This window comes from Pan troglodytes, chromosome 1 (assembly GCF_028858775.2).
Source record: "Pan troglodytes isolate AG18354 chromosome 1, NHGRI_mPanTro3-v2.0_pri, whole genome shotgun sequence".
NCBI classification, from domain to species: Eukaryota; Metazoa; Chordata; class Mammalia; order Primates; family Hominidae; genus Pan; species Pan troglodytes.
Genome location: NC_072398.2, coordinates 121,978,935 through 121,997,685, shown reverse-complemented (window position 1 = coordinate 121,997,685; position 18,751 = coordinate 121,978,935). Strand labels below are relative to the sequence as shown.

General features: G+C 51.6%; 2 protein-coding genes across 13 annotated transcripts; one reads left to right on the top strand and one right to left on the bottom strand.

The window, feature by feature from the left end:
- The first annotated feature begins 855 nt into the window (after positions 1-855).
- Positions 856-7,485, top strand: CYB561D1 (cytochrome b561 family member D1). Of its 10 annotated transcripts, none has more exons than XM_009427267.4 (4): positions 1,097-1,331; positions 1,564-1,667; positions 2,194-2,231; positions 2,730-7,485. In XM_009427267.4, exons 1-4 carry the CDS (start codon positions 1,184-1,186, stop codon positions 2,824-2,826), a joined length of 387 nt encoding a protein of 128 aa, XP_009425542.1. In that variant the 5' UTR covers positions 1,097-1,183; the 3' UTR covers positions 2,827-7,485. The 10 variants fall into 10 exon arrangements, with proteins under 10 accessions (XP_009425500.1, XP_003949532.1, XP_009425542.1 ...); XM_009427247.4 differs by having other exon boundaries at positions 1,112-1,331; positions 2,807-7,485; XM_063816019.1 differs by having other exon boundaries at positions 1,114-1,198; positions 2,807-7,485.
- A 3,921-nt stretch (positions 7,486-11,406) lies between these two features.
- Positions 11,407-16,979, bottom strand: AMIGO1 (adhesion molecule with Ig like domain 1). 3 transcript variants are annotated; one of them, XM_009427331.5, is made up of 3 exons: positions 16,658-16,979; positions 14,631-16,237; positions 11,568-12,634 (listed from the first exon to the last, which is right to left on the bottom strand). In XM_009427331.5, exon 2 carries the CDS (start codon positions 16,148-16,150, stop codon positions 14,669-14,671), a length of 1,482 nt encoding a protein of 493 aa, XP_009425606.1. In that variant the 5' UTR covers positions 16,151-16,237; positions 16,658-16,979; the 3' UTR covers positions 11,568-12,634; positions 14,631-14,668. The 3 variants fall into 3 exon arrangements, with proteins under 3 accessions (XP_054524552.1, XP_001150542.1, XP_009425606.1); XM_054668577.2 differs by having other exon boundaries at positions 11,407-16,215; XM_001150542.8 differs by having other exon boundaries at positions 11,407-16,237; positions 16,658-16,978.
- Positions 16,980-18,751: the final 1,772 nt, after the last annotated feature.

Here is an 18,751-nt window from a genome sequence, read left to right as displayed (position 1 = left end):
TGTCACTGGGGTAGTCTTTCCAGACAGGATGATGAGGCGTGTGGCTCTGAATGAGTAAGGCTTCCTGAGTCTTGACACCAGAGACGACTATGGTCCCATTGGGAAGAGAAACTCGAGAGGGGGAGCTGCACTTCTGGCTCTTTCTAGGATCCTTGCCCTGAGGGTCTGGGAATTGGCTTGTGACCCTTTTCTGGTCCTTCAGCAACCCTAGGCATCCATCCCTCCCTGAATTATTGTCTGCTTTTCTTCAGCTGTTCCTGCAGCCTCATTTTCTCAGCCACTTAGGGAGCTTGAGCTGGGTTGGTCATTGCTGTTGGGATGTTCCTGTTTTCTATTGGACAGCCTTCCTTCCCTGCCTGTGGGTTTGCCTTTAAGGAAGGGGTAGAACCTTTCCCAGGGAGGCCTTCTTGGGTTGAACCACCCCTTTTTTGGAGGCAGGAAGGGAAAAGGCATCATCACTTGCAGAACTGGTGGTGTGGGAGGCCACAGGAGTGTGGGAGGCCTTGGTCCTTCAGGATCACCTGGCTCCTCAGGGCTGAGCAGCTGTTGAGGAGGCGGCAGGGCTGGGAGTGCCCTAGTTATTCCATTTATCTCGCTGGGGACCACTCCCGTGCAGATGCGAGAGGAGACTTGCATTTCCCTCCATTGGTCCACCAGGTTGAAGGCACTATATTTTGGCGATGTCCTTTCCTATTTCCTATTCTCCTTGCTCTTAGGCATGGAGGAAGCTTGTTCCCTGAACAAGACAAAATGAGGTGACAGGAGACAGTGCACAGCCAGGGAAATCCAGTACTACTAGAAATCGGCTCCAAACACTTGTTTCACACTCTTGGTTCAGCGTACCAAGTGTGTGATTTGGGGTTTCACTGAAATCGTTTGCCACAAAAGTAATTTCCACAGGCTGCTTGGGATTTAGGCCCTTGTAGACAGACACACAGATACAAATGAAGGTGGGCTGGGAACTGTTCGGTCCCCTTCTGCCTCCGGGCTCTCGCGGGAGCGGGCCTCTCCGGGGCACTCGCGTTTCCCCCCCAGCCCCCAGAGGGCGCTGTGGGCCACTCCGCCGCACTGCCGGCGGCGTCCCCGGGGAGGAGCCTCTCCTGCAGCCGCCACCGCCTCCGCGATCGCAAACCCGGAAGACGTGTTCGGGCAGCTGGAGTGTACGGGCCCGCGGGCCACGGCCATGCAGCCCCTGGAGGTAGGTCTGGTTCCCGCTCCAGCTGGGGAGCCGAGACTGACCCGCTGGCTGCGGAGAGGCAGTGGGATCTTGGCGCACCTGGTAGCTTTGGGCTTCACCATCTTTCTGACAGCGCTGTCCCGGCCAGGAACCAGTGAGTGTGCGGGGCGGGGTTGCGGAAGGGGGCGGAGTGGAGATGCTGGAGGGGCAGCGCTTGGGAGCCCCGGGAGACTTGGAGGAGGGACCCCAGCAGTAAAGGGCAGACAGAAACAGTGGAGGGATTTTGAGGGCCTGGTGGGGCGGGGCCCCAGGGATCCTGGAATAATGGGGTTTTGGGTGCTGTGGGGGAAGGGCAGACGATTGAACAGACCGAACTACTTCCTCAGAAACAGGTCCCCTGATGGAGGATAGAAGTGAAGGAGGCCGGGCGCGGTGGGTCATGCCTGAAATCCCAGCACTTTGGGAGGCCGACGCGGGTGGATCACTTGAGGTCAGGAGTTCGAGACCAGCCTGGCCAACATGGTGAAACCCCGTCTGTACTAAGAATACAAAAATTAGCCAGGCGTGATGGCGCGCGCCTGTAGTTCCAGCTACTTGGGAGGCTGAGGGAGGAGAATCGCTTGAACCCGGGAGGTGGAGGCTGCAGTGAGCCGAGATTGCGCCACTGCACTCCACCCTGTGCGACAGAGCGAGACTCCGTATCAAAAAAAAAAAAAAAAAAAACAACAACCAAAACAAAAAACAAAAAACAAAAAAAGGGGCAGAGGACTGGGCTGCCAGCTGAGAGGTGCTGAACGGGGAACCCGGGCCAAACTGTTGTATGTGTGTGGATAAGGAGGCCCTCTTGGTTGCCCACCCTGGGGCTCCTTGGCTGCTCCACTTTGTCCTTAGTTCCTGTGCCCGATTAGGATTGGGGATGGTACTTTTCTCCTGTGGCTAGATTCTTTGGGTTCCACCTAGCTACAGGGGCAGGAACAATGGTACCAAGCCCTCAGCCTGTTCTCTTTGATTCTTAGGTCTTTTCTCCTGGCACCCTGTATTCATGGCCTTGGCGGTGAGTTTAGGCTTCTATCTGATTTGTTTGGGTATGCCTCACCTCATTCTCCCAGGGAAGCACCCAGCTTTCAGAAAGCTCAGCCTTTCTAAGGCTAAGACAGGTGGAGGAAACATCTAGGGCTCATCTTTCCCTGCAGCCTATGGGATTGGGAAACCTGGAGGGCTGGGCCATAGGCAGTTGTCAGATGGTTGAAAAGGGCGGGAGGGCATGGAAGATAATTTCTTTCTCCATTGGGGCCGGAAAGGAGAAGGGGGGAGAGGTGTTATCCGGTCATCTCCCGACTTGTCCCCAACGTTCAGGAAGAAGTTTAACATTTGCTGCTCCACTGGTCAAGAAATGGGAGTCATTGTAGAGGTTGGGATGGGGAGATGTCAACCTGAATGAGGAGACGTGCACTCAAGTGCTGATTCCCAAATGTTCCCAGAAATGTTGAGCTGTGAGGCTGGTGGTCCTGATTGAACTTATTTAACCCTTACCCTTTGTCCTCTTTGTTAGGATGTATGAGAGCACCTCCTTTTTCTCAGGCCTCGAAGCCAGACATGAGGCTTACTGGCTCTCTCCTATGTTCACAGTTCTGCCTCTGCATGGCTGAAGCCATCCTACTCTTCTCACCTGAACACTCCCTGTTCTTCTTCTGCTCCCGAAAAGCACGGATCCGGCTCCACTGGGCAGGGCAGACCCTAGCCATCCTCTGTGCAGGTCTGGGCCTGGGCTTCATCATCTCCAGCAGGACCCGCAGTGAGCTGCCTCATCTGGTGTCCTGGCACAGCTGGGTGGGAGCCCTGACACTGCTGGCCACTGCTGTCCAGGCACTGTGTGGGCTCTGCCTCCTTTGTCCCCGGGCAGCCAGGGTCTCAAGGGTGGCTCGCCTCAAGCTCTACCATCTGACGTGTGGACTGGTGGTCTACCTGATGGCTACAGTAACGGTGCTTCTGGGCATGTACTCAGTATGGTTCCAGGCCCAGATCAAAGGTGCAGCCTGGTACCTGTGCCTGGCACTGCCCGTCTATCCAGCCCTGGTGATCATGCACCAGATTTCCAGATCCTACTTGCCGAGGAAGAAAATGGAAATGTGAGTTCCTGCGAACTCTGAATCTAGGTGGGACGCTTGCCTTGAACATCATGGTTCCTTTGGTGATCTATAAGGGATCTATTTAAGAAGTGGTCAGGTTTTCGCACTTCTTGGCTGGTCCAGGGACTGCAGAAACCAAAGCTGCTATTGTTGAGGAATAATTCAGTGGGTCAAAATGGGGAGATGTACTGGGTATGAGTGGAAGGTGATGGAGAGCCTGATCCTGAAGCCTCTACTTGATGAGAGACAGAGTTTTGGGTGGTGATAGTGATGTGCTGGTGGTCATTTCTTGCTTGTGTGCCTGATGAAAAATTGGGTTCCTGTACGTTATGAATGGCATCCATGGATATTTGGGTTACTTTTAAGAAAGCAGTGTGATGTAGTGGAGAGAGCCCATGGGTCTTATTTATGGGATGTGGTCCTCTTAGGCTCTGTTGTACAACCTTAGGTACATTCCATGTCTTAAGACCACTGTTTCTTCATCTGTGAAATGTTTCTAAACAATCTCTAAGTCCCTTCCTTCTCTAATATACAGCGTCTGTCAGGTCGATGTCTCAGAACACTCTCCCAGCTGTGGACCACGTGGACCACTTAGCAGACTCAGGGGGTAGTTCTTTACTCTCCCTTTACTCCCCTGGAGGGACAGCTCTGCCCTTGAGGCCCTTCAGAAATTTGTGCTGATTTGGTCCCTGTGCCAGGGCACAGGGGGTCAGGGATTGTGGAAAGAAGGGACTCAGGTGAGGGTCTTCTGGACTCTAAGACGGTAAAGGCACTAAAGTCACTTTAAAGCTTTTGGAGAAGCAGGAGGGCATTGGCTTAACCAAGCCGAAGGCTCCTGGCTGGGCTGCCTAGCCCAGCTAAGATCTTCCTTCAGCCCACCTCAGGATCCGGGCTTGAGGGCTGCAGGGCGTGCGTGCACTCCCTCCCCCGAAATCACTTCTCAGGGCAAAGGAGCCCCAGGCATCTCATGCTTTGCCCTTCTTAGGGCTCAGGTTCTTGCCTTAGCACATAGCTTCTGGGAGCTTTTTTGAAGCTTTTCATAAGGGCCAAGGAAGTGGGGCAGGGCTTTTCTGATCCAAAGAAAACAAAGTTTCTCTGGTTACCCGTCTTCCCTTGTTATCTAAGCTTTCCTCAGTTGTCATCTCTTCCCAGCTCTTTGGTCCAAGAGGGGGCTGAGTTTGGTGCCAGCTGGCAAATGAAGGCTGGACTCTCTTCCCTCCAGAGACCACCACCCTCCTTGCTGCAGCTGAAAGTAGTTCCCCAGGCTGGCCTCGGTGGTGAGGACTGGATGCTAGACTGCTGAGCTGTGGTCTGGGCTCAGTTGAGAAGATAGGATCTCCCTAGATCATGGCAAGGCCTGACAACAGCTGAGCCAGGAAAGTGCTGCTGAGGCAAGTAGACATAGCTCACAGGGAACTCTGGGAAGCCTGGGGTGTAGGCGCTGGAGCTCCAGTTCCCAGGAGCAGGGGCAGGTGTTCCTAGATGTTAGTGTTGTGGATGTCCTTGGTCTTCTGAAGATTCAGGTCCTCCTCTCCGGGTAGCTTAGAAGTAAGGAGGTTGGTTTGATTCAATAGTACAAGAATGGGGACAGCAAGGGCAGAAGTGTCCTCTCCACGTAACTCATTATGCCTCTCCTGGGGGAGATTGCATCTCCAGGACAAGCATCTAAAGGAGGCCCCTGCTGTGCAGAGGGGTATTGTTCCTGTCTCTTTCATTGTCCTCCCTCCTCTCAAACTCTCCAGTGTGGTGTGAACTCAGAAGAAACGGTTACTGGGGCTGCATGGAGAATTTCACCTGCGGTGATTTTGATCCAGGGACTGCATCTCCTCTTTCCTCATCACAGCCAGTGCTGAGAGGCTCATTCTACCTGCCGCAGGGTAGGAGGGCCAGGCAAAGTTCACCAGCTTGCTCTAAGAGCAAGCAGGCAATGCCGTAAAGCCTGAGCCTGCCTGAGGTGCTGCCTCCTCCCAGGTGGTGCGGGGGCTGGTGGGCGGGCGGGCAGGCGTGCTGACAGCCGGCAGTTTGCGTGGGCTGTGCCATCTGATGTCTATTCCCAGCCCTGGGAGGAAGGGGGAGTCATTTATATTCTGCAGGAGGAAGGGGCCCCAGCTGTCGCCTTTCTGACCAGCAGGCCTGGAGGGCAGGGGCACAGAGCAGAGAGGAGGGCACTGGTGGTCTCCTGCTTAGCCTGGTCTGACTGCAGTGTAGGGAATAGGTCACCAGGAGGAGCCCTTCATCCTGGCAGGCCGGATTGTGGAGGGACTTCCCTTCCCCCCCTTTTCCATTTCTCCCTCCATCACCACCTGCCCTCACATCCTGGGGCAGCAGCTGGACAGCCATTAGTCCTCAGTGCCAGGGCACTCTTCCTCCAGCTGGGATCTCAGCGGCTCCCAGCTGCATGGGCTCCTGCTTGTGTGTTCCCTCCTCCGCCATCCTCTGTTCCCCGCACCTCCCTTATTCTGCTCATGTCTGGGGTATTCACTTGGCTCCTCAGCAAGGAAGCAAACGCCTTGGAGGAGAAGCACATGGTTGCCCTTTTGTCCTTGCTCCCTGGCTAGGGAAAGCTGCTAGTGGTCAGCCTGTTTTGCCTTTTTTTTTTTTAAAAAAAAAAAGCCAGGGCAGGGTGCTTAGATTTTAAAAATTTGCGTGTTATTTGCACAAATTTTCATATCAAGCTAAGTCCTGATTCCAAATTTGATTATATTCCAAATTTGATTATATTCCAAATTTGATTATATTCAGATTCAACCTTGAGGACATTAGAAATATAGATGGCTTCTGTATCCAAATCTGAATGGAAATGAGATTACCCTTCTGGGTTCAGATACCCCTCCCAAGCCCCCGTCTTTTCTGTAACCACCCCTCCTCTGAGCCCCATCATGGCTGGGGTTGGTATGGAATGGGAGCAGCTCTGTATCTGGGGAAGTCCTCCAGCCTCACCTTCTTGGCTCTTAAGTGGTAGGCTGTTACCACTTGCCAGCCTGGGCCTCCTCTCTCCCCACCCTTTCACAAGGCAGGCTGCCCTTCCGCACTCACTGGCCCATCCCTTCTTTCTCATCGTCCCACCCTTCCACCCCCGTGCATGGCTGCTGTAGGTCTGGTTTTTTTTGTTTTTTTGTTTTTTTTAAGACGGAGTCTCACTCTGCCGCCAGGCTGGAGTGCAGTGGCGGAATCTTGGCTCACTGCAACCTCTGCCTCCCGGGTTCAAGCGATTCTCCTGCCTCAGCCTCCCGAGTAGCTGGGACTACAGGCACGTGCCACCATATCCAGCTAATTTTTGTATTTTTAGTAGAGATGGGGTTTCACCATGTTGGCCAGGATCTCTTGACCTCGTGATCTGCCCGCCTCGGCCTCCCAAAGTGCTGTGATTACAGGCGTGAGCCACCGTGCCTAGCCAGGTCTTGTTTTGAAAACCTCACTGTGGGAGATTCAGGCATCCTCCCTAAGCCAGCTGGCCGCTGTGCTAAAGCCTGTTCAGAGTTAATAATAATCATTAGCTGAATGGTGCTGGGGCCTTTCAGCTTCAGATCTCTAAGCACTTGCAGGCTGAGTCAGTCAGCCCTCACCTTCCCCCTCCTTCCTGGGCTGCAGAGTGTAACAGAATGGGAAGGCACTGTGGGAAGGAAGTCAGGAATCTTGCTGCTAGCCACGCCTTGCAGTGACTTGTCGTCTGGGAGTGGGCACTGAGTCCTCTCAGTAAACTAATAAGACTTGCACCTGACAAAGGTCAAGATATGTAGGGAACACAGTGTATGCTAGGCTGAGACCTATGGTGGTGGCAGGGGTGGCTGTTGAGCCTGAACTTCCAGTACTCCTGCCCTTCCTTCTGTTTACCTGGCTTGGCCTACAGGGGGCACCCCTGGTCTTGATGCCTCAAGCCCAGCATTTCTGGGTCCCCTCTGCAAGCTCAGAGAGCAGGGAGGCTTCTGGTAGTGCTCTTGATGCTCCTGTGTCTGGTTGGCACAAAGATCCTGTGTAACATGAAATGAAAGGTGCATCAGCTTGGGGGCTGGGAAACCTGCAGTATGGGTTTACTCCGTCCCTATCACTGGTGTGGCTGTGGGCAAACCACTTATTGCCTGACCTACCTCACAGGGATGTTGTGAGGGTTTGATGAGAGAATGAATGTTAACAGGAATTGGAAAATTCAAAGCATTAAACACATGTAAACAGGTGGTATTATTATGTTCTTGTCCTTCTCTTTCACTGAGCCAGGCTTTGGGCTTTATGCTTCTTAGGCAATAAACAGTTATGGATAATGACAGGGGATCTAAGTCTCAGAGAGTTGTTCTGGCCATCATAAGAAAACATGGACACATTTCTTCCTTCCAGATGCAAGGTCAGCTCTTACCAACTCCTGCCAGAAATGCCACCACGGCCATGACTAGTGAAGTTTGCCGTAAGTGCTGCCTACCTGGTGTTCCCAAATCACAGGGCAGACTGCAGATCTCGGAGTCAGTACAATTCCTCCCTAGGTCCAGCCTGAAGTTCCTGGAGCTGGTCTTCGTAGGGAGCTGCAGGTCACAAGTCTATCTAAATCTCTCCTAATTCTGCCCTTCTGAGGGAAAAGTGGAGCAGACAAGCTAGGAAGGGAGGAGCAACTGGAGCAAACAGCATCGCCACAGACCCTCTGTTTACCGAAGCCACAGAATGAGCAACACCTGCCTCAGGCATTGGAGATGCAGAGCAGGGACCCCTGGCTTCCCAGGGTCCACAGCCTGGTTTCCCTTTCCCCATTTCAGGCTCTTGGAATAGGATCAGTCCCCTCCTCCTCCAAGTGCTTTATTGGCATTCACATACACACACACACACACACACACACACACTGAAAGCAGTTCTGTTTAAATTTTAAATTGGGGAAGAATACTTTCCATTCCATTTGTCTGAGAGCAGCAGCAGTCTGCCTGGAGTGGATGCAAAGAAGCAGGAACAGCAAAACAGCAGTGCAGAGGCTTGAATATTCGTTTTTTTATCTTAATTGCTTTTTCTGTCCTGGGATCCAGGAATGAAACACTAGTCAGGCATTGTGTGCAGAGCCTCAGCAGTTCTCACCAGCACTGCACAAAGACGACAAGCTGAAAGGCAGAACTGCCCTGGAGGGTGGTTTGAAGTAGCCCGTCTCCAGCATGGCGCTGGGCTTAACCCCTTCATGTAGGCAGAAATTACCTCCAGTGAGGGGACCTTCCCCCTACCCACCCACTCAGGAGTCTCAGCTAGTCACCAGATGCATCACAGAATAACAATCTCAGTTTATAATCCACCTGCTATTGCTAGGATTTCCCAGATGAGTTTTTAACCTCTGTTGGAAGCAGATTAAGGAACGACTTCAGGCTATTCAGTGGCATCTGAGGAGCCAACTCTGTCTCACTGAGTATACATGAGTGGCCCCCTAGCACCCCTATCTTTAAAGCAGATACCCAGTTATCTCATGGTGCTTTCTAAGGATGCTCAGTTCTGCTCAGGCCCCCCAAAAGCAAACTATGACCAAGTGAGGGAGCAGTGGGAGGTAAGGGAAATGCAGCACAAAGTACAATCCAACTCCAGTACTTGCCAACCTGTATGTGTGCGCACATGCACGCATACACCAGCCTTGGAGGCAATGACTCCTGCCTAATGTATGCCAGTGCCAAAGGGCATCCAGAAGTCCCACTGCAGGGCTCCACGTCCTGGCTCACTGCAGGTTGGTTCTCTCAGGCCATGGTTCCAACCAGGGAGAGTAAACAAGCTGACTAGATTGGAGGCGTCAGGGCAGGTCTAAGTGTCTTCACCATTTTGCATTTTCCACCTAAGAGTGTAGAAGCCTGATGAAGGGGCTTGACTGGCAGCTGCTTTAGCCTTCCTCTCTCAAGCCCCAGGAGAGGAAGCATTCAGCACAGGCTGACTGTGGCTAGACCAGAAAAGCCAACCGTCCCACTGCAGGGGCCTGAGCCTTTTCTGCTATGTGGGTGGAGAAAGTGAAGCTTCCCCACTGGTTTCCTGGGAGATACAAGATAAGTGGTGCAAGAAGTGCATGCAGAAAGGGAAGGAGTTGAGAGACTGGGGGGAAGAGAGGCCAGGTTAACCAATGCACTGAACTCTTATCTATTCTCAAAGAAAACTGTCATATTAGCCTCCTCCCTCCCCGCAAGTGCTACCTAAGAGGAGCCAGGGTAAGTGCTGCAAGGCATGGCAGACAAAATTGCACATCTTGGCCAGAATCTAAGGAACTTCTTGTGGTTTGGGGGAGGTGGTGGGGAGGTGGTGAGGATGTGGGTGGTGGGTGGGTGGGGGGTGTTGAAGAGATGCAGCCATGGACTTCCTCGGGCTTGGCACAGGCCAAAACAGAAGAGAGAACTCCAAACTCCAAGTAGTCCTCATCAGACTTGCTCTCCTTATCAGCTTCATCCTGTCGGCCAAATTGTCAGCCATAGAAAAACTGCTTTGCAGATGAAAAACTATATAAATGCAGAGTATGGGAGTGCTCTGACATCAACAGCTGTCATTTCACTGACTGCCAAGGTTGACTTGTCTGATATGGCTGGTTGTGCAGTAGCTCCACCCCTCATCACCTTGGTTGTTCCTCCTGAAGTGAAAAACAACTTTCCAAACAGAGGAGGGCTGCCCTTCGGTCAAGACTTTAGGTAAGTATTCAAATTCGCATTCTTTTAATTTTTTTCCTTGTATCATTTCCTCTCCCTCTTTGGAATCTGCCACGACAACCCCCTTCTAGAATCACCAAGAGAGTAGCCAAAGAATCATCATGGTTAGAGTTTTAGAGTCCAGTCCAATTTCTGGTAGGCTGAATCTGTACCAAAACGTAGGGACTGCATTTTTCTGTTCCGCGCAATGCCTAGGACACACTAAACTGTCAAGGAAGATTAACCTGCCCATTAGGTGAATATACTTTTAGCCTAAGATGGCTACCATTTACAACATGAAAATACTGATAATAAAATTCTGTGAAAGTGAGCTGCTGCCCACCATTTTTTAAAACCCAATCCAAGCATTTTTTTCCATGGTATGGTCAGTAGGCTTGATCCAGACTTTTAAGAGAACTCGGCAGGGAGGCAACCCTCTGCCCTAGGGATCCAGGAAGACTTCATTATCTACAAGCCTCAGCGAGCGCCAAGTCATGGGATTTCTAAACTCTAAAGCTTCAGTGACATTTGAGAATCTTAGGGGTCAGCAAAGTATGGTCTGTTGGTCAAACCAGCCCACTGCCTGGTTTTATGTGGCCTGTGAGCTAATAATAGTTTATATATATATATACACACACACATACACATATATATACGTATGTATATATATACACACACATATATATGTATATATATACACATGTATATATATACATATATACGTATATATACACACACACATATATATGTGTGTATATATACATATATATACATATATATGTGTGTGTGTGTGTGTGTATATATATATATAACATATTTTTTTTTTGAGATGGAGTCTTGCTCTGTTGCCCAGGCTGGAGTGCAGTGGCGCTATCTTGGCTCACTGCAAGCTCCACCTCCTGGGTTCACCCCATTCTCCTGCCTCAGCCTCCTGAGTAGCTGGGACTACAGGCGCCCACCACCACACCTGGCTAATTTTTTGTATTTTTAGTGGAGATGGGGTTTCACCGTGTTAGCCAAGATGGTCTCGATCTCCTGACCTTGTGATCCACCTGTCTCGGCCTCCCAAAGTGCTGGGATTACAGGCGTGAGCCACCGCGCCCGGCCTAGTTTATATATTTTTTAATGCTTGGAAAAACTCAAAAGGCATGTTAAAATATGAAATTCAAATTTCAATGTCCATAAGTCAAATCTTTTTTGGACCACAGCCACAGTCATTCATTTTTGTCCTGTCTGTGGCTACACTCAAGCTATAGCAGCACAGCTGAGTTGTAACAGAGACTGTGTGGTCTGCAGAGCCTAAAATATTTACTATCTGGCTCGTTAGGGAAAATGTTTGCTGACCCCGGTCCATCTTAATGCCTAGATGTATATTTCACCCATGTCCGTACAATAGCACTTAAAGATTTTCTTCCTAGATAGGACACACCCTTCTGAGGTACAGTGAACCCCACCCACAGGCTGAAAAAATAAACCAGTCAGATTGTGCCAGAACAGAGACTCAAGCCAGGTTTAATGATCATTGTCTAGTTTTCAGAGCCCAGAGGCTCCAAGATTTGCCAGCCTAGGTGTACACAAGTGGGAGGAATGGGGTCTTGGACACGGGAGGCCTGCTTGCTTTGTCAGCAGAGCTACGAGGAAGTACAGAGGTAAGAACACACAGAAAACTGGATCCATCTGCTTTGCTCTCCCCAGCTGGGGTGTACCCTCTCCTGGCCCCTTTCTTGGGCCCCATAAATACAAAATAATAATAATAATAATAATAATAATTACACAGATTGTAGAGCCCTGTCATCCTCTGTCTCCAGGGACACCTGCTTCCTGGGAGACATGTCTGGTTTATGGGTGTGGGGTAGGGTAAGAGGAGGTGGTGATCTCTCGGCCTTTTCTTATACCCACACCTGGCAGTTTTCAACACAGGGTTCTAGTGCGCTTACATATGCTGATTATTCAATTCTCCAATTAAAAAGCTACCTTTGGGTTCTATCACCTGAAACCATGGGAAGAAACAAATCAAATCTCTTGGTAGGGCAGCCAGGTACATCTACCAGGTGTCTCAAACTCAAGGCCAAACTAGTGGATATAATCAGGAGACTTAAGAGCCACAGGGCCTTTTCTCATTCCCTAAACTGGGTAGGAATTATGAAGAAAACGGCCCTCCCAGTCCTCAGGAGCTCCATCACGATGCCCCAGAAGGCCTGCTTCATTTAACGCTCACTTTAAAGATCTTCAGAGCCCTAGATGGTGCCAAGCGGGGAGACTGCAGCATGGAGATGAGATTTTCCCAGATTTCCTGATGAGTCTGAGGAGGGAGTCCTAGTTCCTATAGCTCCAGTAACAAAATTCTCAGGAGTCTCTGGAATAAATCAAGACAACTTTTCTCTCCTGAGGACAGTTAACAGGAAGAGCAGCTCACAGCTACTTAGCCCCTTGCCAGTTTCCTTCTGAGTCCTTCAATGACCTAGTTCTATCTTAATTGCTCATATATTGCTCATATATATAGTCTTCACGGGAGGTTTCTGAGGAGTCCGAAGAACCAGGTAGCTCCTTACCACCTCTTCTCCCACGGCCTTCAACCCATGGTTCTTCTAACTCCAGCCTGGGCAGAAAAGTGATTCAGTGCCATGGAGATGTGGGTGAAGCTTCAGGGAGTTCAGAAATTAAAATACAGGAGTGTGTATTTGAAGAGCCTGGCATGGTCACTGTCTCTCCTAAAGAGGAATACAATTGTGTGCATGAAGTTGTGCACATTGGTGGAGACCATTCTGAGAGTGTCATTAATGGGGACTACAGATTCACTGTCCTGGTGGAAGTCAAGGTGCTGGTGTGCATGCATACCTATAAGCATGCATACCTATGAGCATGCAGGTACTTGAGGGAAATGCTGCACCTCTCTCTCAACAAAACTAGGTTACTAATAAAGGATGGACAGCAGTCTTGAGTTCCCAGGACCAGACAAGGGGAAGATGTTGAGTCCCCTTCCCCAATCATAATAGGAAGCTTAATAGTCAGGCCCTCCAAGCCCCTCACCCACAGGTAAATGACACCTCTTAGAATGTAAAAAGAGGTCAGAAATCTAGAGGATCTGGAGAACTTCCAATGGACTGGAAACGTGGGAGAGAAGAGACACTAAGAAAAACCAACATCAGAGAACATTTTCACCTTCACCCTGCTCATCCCCCGCCAAAGCTCAGAGCAGCCACTCACAGGGCATGCAGTATAGTCAAAGGGAAAGGTTAAAGGGATCAGTCATCTCCATACTCAAAGTATTCTGCAACCTTGGATGGAATGGAATGTTGAGCTCATTCTTCTTAAGTTCCTCTGGCCTCACAACCACAACTGCAAAGACCTCTCGATGGAGGAATGGGGTGGCAGAACTCCCCTTCTGAAAGTTTAGTACTACTGATTATCTCTGCTTCAGGATTGCCTGGAATCTGTGGAGAGGGCAGAACTTGAAGCTGCACTCCAAATTGCCATTCTGGGGTAGAGACCACCTAATTCCAACCCTTCTGATGTCAAAACCCCATGCTTTGACTTTGCAGCAGAGGTGGTATCTCTGAGAGGAGCAAGGCAACCTTGTCCACACAGAGGAGATATATACTGGATTTTCACTATCGCCAAGCCTACTCTAAGCCAGCTGGGGCCAGGCTTTCTTGGACTCCTCCCTTTACAGAGCAGCATATTAGGGAAAATTCAGAATCCCACCTGAGCTTGATAAGGAGACTGGATGAAGAGATGGCATACATTGAGAATCAGGTAGGTCCAGCTGGATGCTACATAATAGAGGCTGATTTACCTTCATCCTTCTAGCGTGAAGTGGGCCCATGTACCACGTCTGTGGCAGGCATCCATAAAAGCTCTGCCTTCAGCAGCCCCCACTCTGGCCTGACACACAGATGCTGGGAATCAAATACTAACCAAGGGTTTCACCAACCAGGGAATTAGCCTATCTGGAATTCACCCCCCATCTACAAGTTTCGTGCTGGCACCTATGCTGTGACATGGAGCCTTCAGTTCATGCTATAACCCTCTGTGCCATTGGTCCCAGGACAAGGCACAGATACCACATCCCACATTGCTGTTGTAACTAAAAGGCAGCAGGCCAGGCTCCTGCAAAGATCCATCCACCCAGGGCACATCAGGAAAAAGGAAGGCTTTAATGCAAAGTCTTACAACAGCTTTGGGGAATTGTTACCGATTGAGGTCTCAGCCTTTTCCTGACTCATTTTCCAAAGGTTTTCAACTTCCCCAGCTGTGAAGTTTGACTTCCTAAACAAAGAAGATACTACAGCTTTTCCCCAGTGTGGCTCCTGTGGAAGCTCCCCCAACACACACAACATCACAGGTGTGGGTGGGCAGAGATAGAAAAAATTTTTTTTTCTAAATGTTTTTCTCTTAAGGAGCTAGGGATGACCTCATGAAAGTTTAGGGAATCTGTTCTTCCCCTCACTCCTTCCTCATTCCCATCCAACTCAGACATGCTTCTCTTCCTCTACCACACTGAGAATTGGCAGGGCTTTGGGTACGGGTGTAGCATTTGCCTGAGGATTAATATACCCCCATTTGAAAATCGTGGCAGCCACGCCCTGTTTGGGGTCTTGCTCTCTGTTGTACCTGGGACCAATTCCCTTGAGGTCAGGAGGAATCCATTCCCTTGGGCAGCCAGCCCTCTCTTCCATCCCCTCATATCCTTCAGGGGTGCATTACCTCTCCTGGGGCAGAATCTCCCCACCAACCCATCCTGCTCACACCACAATGGGCGTATCAGAGAAGACCGAGCTGACTGATTCTGGATCCGACATCCTCCGTTGGCCCTTGCCTGTGGCCTCAGGCACTGGCAGGGTGTTGCCTGGCTTGAGCTTGCCGTTTTGACCCTGCCCAGGTCCAGCAGGTTCCAGGAAAGCCACCCGCCGGTCAAAACCATCATCTTTGTCCCCACCAGCCATAGGATCATGGTTGGGTGTGGTACTAAGCATGGAAGAGCTGAGGCTGTCTCCTTGATGGCTGGAAGGCTTCTCTACACCCCGGCACCAGCAGCGGCAAGGGGTGAGGTATAGGTATATGAGGACCAGGACCACACTAAGGATACAGCCCACTAGGGTGGTATAGGCTGTGTTGAGGGTGTCATGGTGTCCGTGCAAGGTGAAATTGTGCACTTTCAATTCCACAGACAGTGTCTCATTGAAAGTCTCTCCCATGGCATAGCAGGTATACACACCACCGTCCTCGACCTGCACCTGCTGGAAAAGAAGACTGCCATCCTTAGACACACTCACTGTGCCATTGGTCACCTCATCTAGCACCCGTTCATTACTTGGTGTCACCCACACCTTGGTCATCCCTTGCTGCTTGGTGTCACACTTGATGATCAAGGTGTCACCCAGGTGGGCCTCCCAGGCACGCTCCTTGTACTCGCCACAGTTGAGGAAACTCAGGTTGAAGACATTGTGCAGCTTCTTGGAGTTCATGCAGTACAGATCCTCTTGAAAGTCCATCACGGAGCTCAGCTGCCGATACTGCCAGTGTGAAAACAGCTGGTAGAGCTCACAGTCGCAGTTCAGGGGGTTGTTATGTAGGTACAGCCCATTCTTGATCCAGGCCGGCAGCTTCTGCAGGTCAGGCAATGGCAAGTTCTTCAGCTTGTTAGAAGAGAGATCCAGGAGCGTTAGTTTGGGTAGCTTGGCTCCTTCCTTGACCAGTTCCAGAGGGAAGCGAGAGATCTGGTTCTGGCTCAAGTAGAGTTTCTGCAGCTGGGCCATGTCATCGAAGGCGCACCGGTCCACCGCCATGATGTGGTTATTGTAGAGCAGCAGCACCTCCAGTACTTGCAGGTCACTGAACAGGAACTCATCCAGTGTACGCAGCTGGTTGGAGGAGAGGTCCAGGTAGCGCAGGTTGGGTACCGGGGAAAAGGCCTCAGAGGAGATGAAGTTCAGGTGGTTGTGGCTCAGCAGCAGGGAGTGCAGTTGGGTCAGGCGCGTGGGGGTCCACTCGGCCCGCAGGCGGCTCAGGTTGTTGTGACTGAGGTCCAGTAGTGCTGTGTAACTGGGCAAGGAATGGGGCACATTGGGCAGCTGCTGCTTGGAGCAGCTCAGGATGTTGCTGGCGCACAAGCAGGCGGCAGGACAGCTAACCACGGCTCGGCCAGCTCTGGCCACCTCAAAAAGCAGCAGGGACAAGGACGGCAGCAGGAGCCAGAGGCCTCTCGGGTCACGGTGGGGGTGCATAGTGTCACTGGAGTGGGCGAGGAAGGCCACAAGGAAGATCTGGGAGGAGGTCACCCGGGCATGTTCTGGTGGGGTACGGAAGGGTCACTTGAGAGAAAGAGGATGGGTTTGTGGTCACCAAGGACTCCAGAGGGAAGGACACCCTCTCCCACTTCCCCTCCCACCCTTACCTCCACCCCCTTTGGGCTAGGAGAGAGAGATGCTGGGTAGTTTCCAGGCACTGTGCAGGCAGTGGGCTGTAAATATCGGCCGAAGAGGAGGTGGCCCGAGGGCCTACTGGGCTGGGGTCACAGGGGTGCAGGCTGCAGGTATGCACAGGATGGCAGGGACTGCTGGGAGTCACAGGGATGGCACGGGCAGGGTTTGGAGGTGGGGTCGGTGTGCCTTTTGGGAGGAGCTGAGGGAAGGTCAACAGGGCACCGGGCTGGGTAGGACGCGTCCGGTCGGGGTTGAGGGTCCCCGGGGCCTGTAGGGGCGGGCTCCCCCCGGGGCCTCCGGTCACTGCACCTGCTCGGCGAGGACGTGTCTCAGCCCATGGCCGGTCTGGGAGCTCCGTCGCGGCCTCTCCCGGCGGCGCCTCACCGGCCGGCCTGTCACTGCGCCCGCCTTACGCAGGGGCCCGCGCCCGGCACCGTCGCCTCCCGGGGACTTGCGGGGCCCCGCTCCGCTCACCCTGCCACCGCCTCGACCGCTGAGCCCGCCGGAGCCCACCGACCGCGGTCGCTGCCTCCAGGTCCGCAGGCCTGGCGCGGATCGGTGCGGGGAGCCGGAGGCGCAGCGATCCCAGCGGAGGGAGCGGCGTGGGGGCAGCGAGCACCGCGCGCGCGCCCGTCGCCGCCGCCGGAGCTTCGGGGCGCGTGCGCGCGGCGGGGGCGGGGCGCACGTGCGTGTGTTTGTGTCGGAGCCGGCCGGGCGGACGCGCGCGGGGTCGTTCCCTCAACCAGCGAGCTCCGGACGCTGAGCTAAAGACGAAAATTGGCAGGAAGAGCGGCACTGGCCCCTTAGGCTCCGCTATAACTTCCTCCATCCCCCATTCCCCCATCTCCCAGCACCCTTCTCGCTACACAGACCGTCTCTCAGGAAAAGTCTAACTAAAGTGAATTCGCTGCACCTACTCGGGCAAGAGGCGTCACATGTCTTTTAATTTCGCAAATTAAAGAAATCTGGCTCAGCTCCCGCCTGCCAATGTTGGCGGGAAATTCATTAGTCACATTCTGAGGTTCCCCCTCCCTTCTCTCTGTGGCTGTGGGGTCTCAAAAATTGGGGGAGGGGTTCCCCCACCCCACCCCCGTCTTGATGCTACTAGTTCATGACCCTTGAGGTACCACTGAAGGGCACAGCTCCTTAGCCTGCAAGCCAGCTGCGCAGGAGTGAGGGGAAAGGGGGTGTTTGGTGAGCCCAGGCCCCAGAACACCCCTTTACAGACACCTCATGCACCTCTCCCCACTCCACCTGCTACACACACACACACACACACACACACACACACACACACGGACTGCATACAAGCCAGGGACAATTTCCATTCCTGGAAACTCCGAAACCCTTCCCAGCCCGGAGGAAGTCATTCAGCCCTTAGGTCTGGCCACTTGCCTTCTTCCTAAACCAGTGCCAGCTCCCCACTCCCCTTATGGAGCAATTGCAACATAGTTTCTCTGTTACCTAATCCTCAAGATGAAGGCCAGTGGTGGAGGTGGAGGGGTTTCTTCTTTAGGGTGGCCCCTGAAACAACAAGAAGCTGTTACTAGTGTATGTTGTTTGGGTTTGGGGGTGAGGAAAGAGAGAGATGCAGGAAGAGCCTAGACCTTATCATTCAAGATGTTAGCTGTTCTTGAGATGGTGGACCATAAGAAATTACCTTTTTATTTGTTCCAGTCTCTTATAACAGCAAGATCAAGACTGAAATTAATGTCTCAGTAGATTAGCTTGCTAAGAGTTTTAAAAAGAAAGAATTTGTATCTGTCACATGTTTTACCATGAATTTTAGTGAATATATTATCTCTTCAAGGAGTATTAGCGTGTTAATCTTATGCATAGTGTGAAAAGGTCTTTCTGCAAGGTGCAGTGGCTCACACCTGTAATCCCAGCACTTTGGGAGGCTGCGGCAGGAGGATTGCTTGAACCCAGGAGTTCGAGAGCAGCCTGGGCAACATGGTGAGACTCTGTCTCTTAAAAAAAAAAAAAAAAAAAGGCATGGTGGCACGCACCTGTGGTGCCCACTACTTGAGAGGCTGAGGTCGGAGGATCACTTGAGCCCTGGAGGTCAAGGCTGCAGTGAGCCATGTTTGTGTCACTGCATTCCAGCCTGGGTGACAGAGCAAGATCCTGTCTCAAAAAAAAAAAAAAAAAAAAAAAAAAAAAAAAGAAAGAAAGAAAAAAGAGAAAGATGTTCTGTTCTGTTCATTTCAGGCATCATTGAAAAGATGAGGAGGGTAATCTTTTTGGAGGACAAGGTGTGAAGAATCTTGAAATCACATTGCATCAGTTATCTATTGCTGCATAATCACATTACCCCAAAACTTAGTGACTTCCTACAGCAATATACATTTATTGCCTTTCACAGTGTCTGTTGGTCAGATTCAAGAGCAGTTTGGTGGACAG